The sequence below is a fragment of the Prionailurus bengalensis genome, chromosome D4 (genome assembly GCF_016509475.1).
Source record: "Prionailurus bengalensis isolate Pbe53 chromosome D4, Fcat_Pben_1.1_paternal_pri, whole genome shotgun sequence".
NCBI classification, from domain to species: Eukaryota; Metazoa; Chordata; class Mammalia; order Carnivora; family Felidae; genus Prionailurus; species Prionailurus bengalensis.
The window spans coordinates 66,330,284-66,333,908 of record NC_057359.1 but is presented as its reverse complement, the minus strand read 5'-3'; the positions used below and the strand labels follow the sequence as shown (position 1 = coordinate 66,333,908).

At 39.4% G+C, this 3,625-nt stretch overlaps 1 protein-coding gene across 1 annotated transcript; it reads right to left on the bottom strand.

Moving 5' to 3' along the window:
* Positions 1–1,275: 1,275 nt before the first annotated feature.
* On the bottom strand, positions 1,276–3,355 carry LOC122475475 (olfactory receptor 13D1). The gene has a single exon (XM_043567498.1). The coding sequence runs from the start codon at positions 2,287–2,289 to the stop codon at positions 1,345–1,347; it is 945 nt and encodes a 314-aa protein (XP_043423433.1). The 5' UTR covers positions 2,290–3,355; the 3' UTR covers positions 1,276–1,344.
* Positions 3,356–3,625: the final 270 nt, after the last annotated feature.

Below are 3,625 nucleotides of genomic sequence, written 5' to 3'. Positions count from 1 at the left end.
GCAGAGAGAGAGAGAGAGAGAGAGAGAGAGGGGGGCACAGAGGATCAAAAACGGGCTCTTTGTTGACAGCAGCAAGCCCGATACAGGGCTTGAAATCATGAACTGTGAGATCATGACTTGAGCCAAGGTTGGACACCCAACAAACTGAGCCACCCAGGTACCCCTAGAAAAGTTTAGAATAGTCTGGCATAAAATCAAAACCAGAAACTAAGAAAATGGAAATAGTCCTCAGAAATAATTGGGGAGGTGACTGGAATGTCTGTAGGCACACAAAATAGAAATTAGATTACTTAGTTGTTAAAGGAAGGAGAGCCCCTGAAGGCTGGAGAACTTGGGGCCACTTAGGTAATATATTCTCATGTATTTTACCTCAAAAATATAAGTGGAGAAGTGGGTACAAAGAAATATTTTAGTTGGGACTATATAGTTGTTAAGTGATGGAAATCCAACTCATAAGTTTTTTATAAAAAGGTAATTTATTGATTCATGTAACTAAAAAGAATTTTTGTGAACTGACTTTAGACACAGCTGGATCAAGGAGTTAAAATAGCAGGATCACACACACTCTTCCTCCTTCTGTCAACACCTCTTTGCCTCTCAGATAGGCTCCCTGAACTTATTGATAAAGATTGGCTCCAGGCTTACACTTTATCAGTTTAAAAACCTTAGCAGTAAGAGTGCCTCTTTTCTTAGTCTGAGACAGCATTCTTGGGTTGAATTTGATTAGCCTAGCAGAACTCATCTCCTATACTGAATGAATGAATCACTGTAACCAGAGGGATTTGCTTTAATTGCCTAGCCCTTTGTTTCCAATGGTACCACTGTTTTCAGAGATCAGCCCCCTCCAGCACACATGGACTCAGAGGGAGGCACTGTTGAATGTCAAAAGAAAAGGTACATTCTTTTACCAGAAGAGGGGATACTAGACAACAAAACAATAGATGTTCAGTTTAAACTGAGAAAGGAGACCAGGAAAACGGAAGGAAAGTAGAGTAACAAAACAGATGGAGAAGGGGAAAGGAAAAGAAGGAAGAAATGGGGAAGAGAAGAGAGAGAAAAACATGGAAGAGAGAGAAGAAAGCAGAGAAGAGGGAGATTTATCTCGAGGAAAAGCCATGTGCCCTGTATGGAACCAAATGGCAGAGCTACATACAACTAGAAACTGCAGACTAGACATTATTCAGAAGGCTTACATGAGACTTCTGTGTTGAAAAGAATATAAGTCCTATATTTGGACTTACTAGGAGATAAGTTCTCTTAATACTGGGTTCTCTGACTTCCTCTGTGAACACAAAAGATCTGATCCGGTCTCAACATGGAGGGTATCACATGCCTCAAGACCTCTTATATTTTCCATAGATGCAGGTGTCTGCTCAAGACTTTCTTCACAGCCTCTTTCACCTCTTTATTCCTCAAGCTGTAGATGATGGGATTCAACATCGGGGTTACCACTCCATAAGACAGTCCTATGATTTCATCAGATGCTTTTGTGTCCTTTGACTTGGGCTTCATGTACATAAAAAGGGCTGAACCATAGAACAGGATAACCACAGTCAGGTGGGCAGAACAGGTAGAAAAAGCTTTCTTTCTCCCTTCAGCAGAATTAATTCTCAGGATGGAAGAGAGGATAAAAACATAGGAAATGAGAATTAACAGCAGAGGAATCACCAGTAAAACAATATTTGCCACTGTCATGATAAGCACATTGATGGAGATATCTGAACATATGAGTTTAAGAAGAGCCAGGATCTCACAGGTAATATGATCAATGACATTATTCCCACAGAAAGGCAATACCATTGTCAGGACTGTTTGCACTAAGGAGTTTAGGCAGCCTATGATCCAGGACCAAGCAGCCATGTGCACATAAAGCACCCTGTTCATGATGATGGGGTACCTCAGTGGGTTGCAGATGGCCACATACCTATCATAGGCCATCACAGCCAGGAGGATACACTCAGTGGAGCCCAACCCAAGGGAGACAACCATCTGCAGAGCACAGCCAATGAAGGAGATAGATTTTCTCTCAGACTTAAATATGACAAGCATCGGGGGAATGGATGATGATGTGTAGCAGATGTCCAAGAATGAGAGGTTCCCAAGGAAGAAGTACATGGGGGTGTGGAGGCGAGAATCAAATGTGCTGATGACAATGAGGAGGCTATTTCCCAGCAGAATTATCACATACATGATGAGGCAGAGCACAAACAGAAAAAGCTGGAGCTCTGGGTATTTGGAAAGTCCCACCAGAAAGAATTTGGTCACGGTTGAATCATTCCCCATCTTCATGTATCCATGTCATGTTCAGGGTTTAGAAAAGGACAAGACTCAGGGAAATTTAAATTTATGATATAGATTTATCAAATCACTTTAACTTCCATTATTTTGTTTTATCCTTGGGTGGGCATGTTGAGGAAAAAGTTATGAAAGAGGAATAGCTGTCTTTCTGTTCATAAAAGGTCCCACATGAGGGAAGATATTTTCTAATCCAGGGTGAATAAGAGAAAGCAAAGCCAGTAACTTCACCAAAAACAATCCGTCACACAAAGCCTATCTTAATCCACTTCTGCTATTTCTCCCCACTGATGGTGTCAAGGAAGGATTATTGGGTAGATTTGCTTCACAGTAATCTTCATTAGCCTCGCCACAAATGAGTCTAAGGAAAAGCAATGTGTTTGGTATGCAACACAACTTCATGGAAAGTTCTCTAGTACCTTCGTCAACCAAACTGTCACCCCTAAGTCCCTCTAGTGTAGAAATTCTGAAGCCACTACTGATACCCTCAATGCTATGAAATGGCCATATTAAATTTCTTTTACTTTCATGAAATACTACATATTCTCTTTCTTCTTCATGCATTTGTATATGCTGTTTTGTTAAGCTGAAAGGGCTTCTCCCAACTTAGATATTATCTTTCTAGCAAAAGTTTCTAACCTCCTAGTCTAAGTAGGGTCCTGATTATGTGTTGTCACTGAACCTGGTGCTTTCCATTCTGCTAGTATTCTTCACTCACTCATTTATTCAACACATTCTATGCCACATTTACTGTGATGTGTAATAGGGTTCTCATTGTGAGTACTAGACTTTCAAAATTGACACTGGATACAGAATACTTATGATAGTTATTTTATGCTTTTAAGAAACAAATAATGTGCTCTATAATATGTTCCAGTGTGAAAAAGTTATGGAACACTTTGCAAATTATTTTATCAAACTAAAATTGCCTTTTTACCCAAAACTGTCAGAGTAAAACTATGGTCAATCTCAATTATGAATGCATATGTAAAGAATAAAAAGTGTATCCAAACTCACAAAACAGCCCTCAATAAATATAAATGAATTGAGATCATACTATGCATACTTTCAGATCACAGTGCTATGAAGCTTGAAATCAACCACAGGAAAAAGTTTGGAAAACCTCCAAATACATGGAGGTTAAAGAACATTCTACTAAAGAATGAATGGGTCAACCAGGCAATTAAAGAAGAAATTAAAAAAATATATGGAAACAAATGAAAATGAAAACACAACAGTCCAAACCTTTTGGGATGCAGCAAAGGCAGTCCTAAGAGGAAAATACATTGCATTCCAGGCCTGTCTAAAGAAACAAGAAAAATCCCAAGTA

Excerpts from the sequence above, each read along its gene's own strand:
- LOC122475475 (XM_043567498.1), bottom strand. The coding sequence starts at position 2,289 with ATGAAGATGGGGAATGATTCAACCGTGACCAAATTCTTTCTGGTGGGA.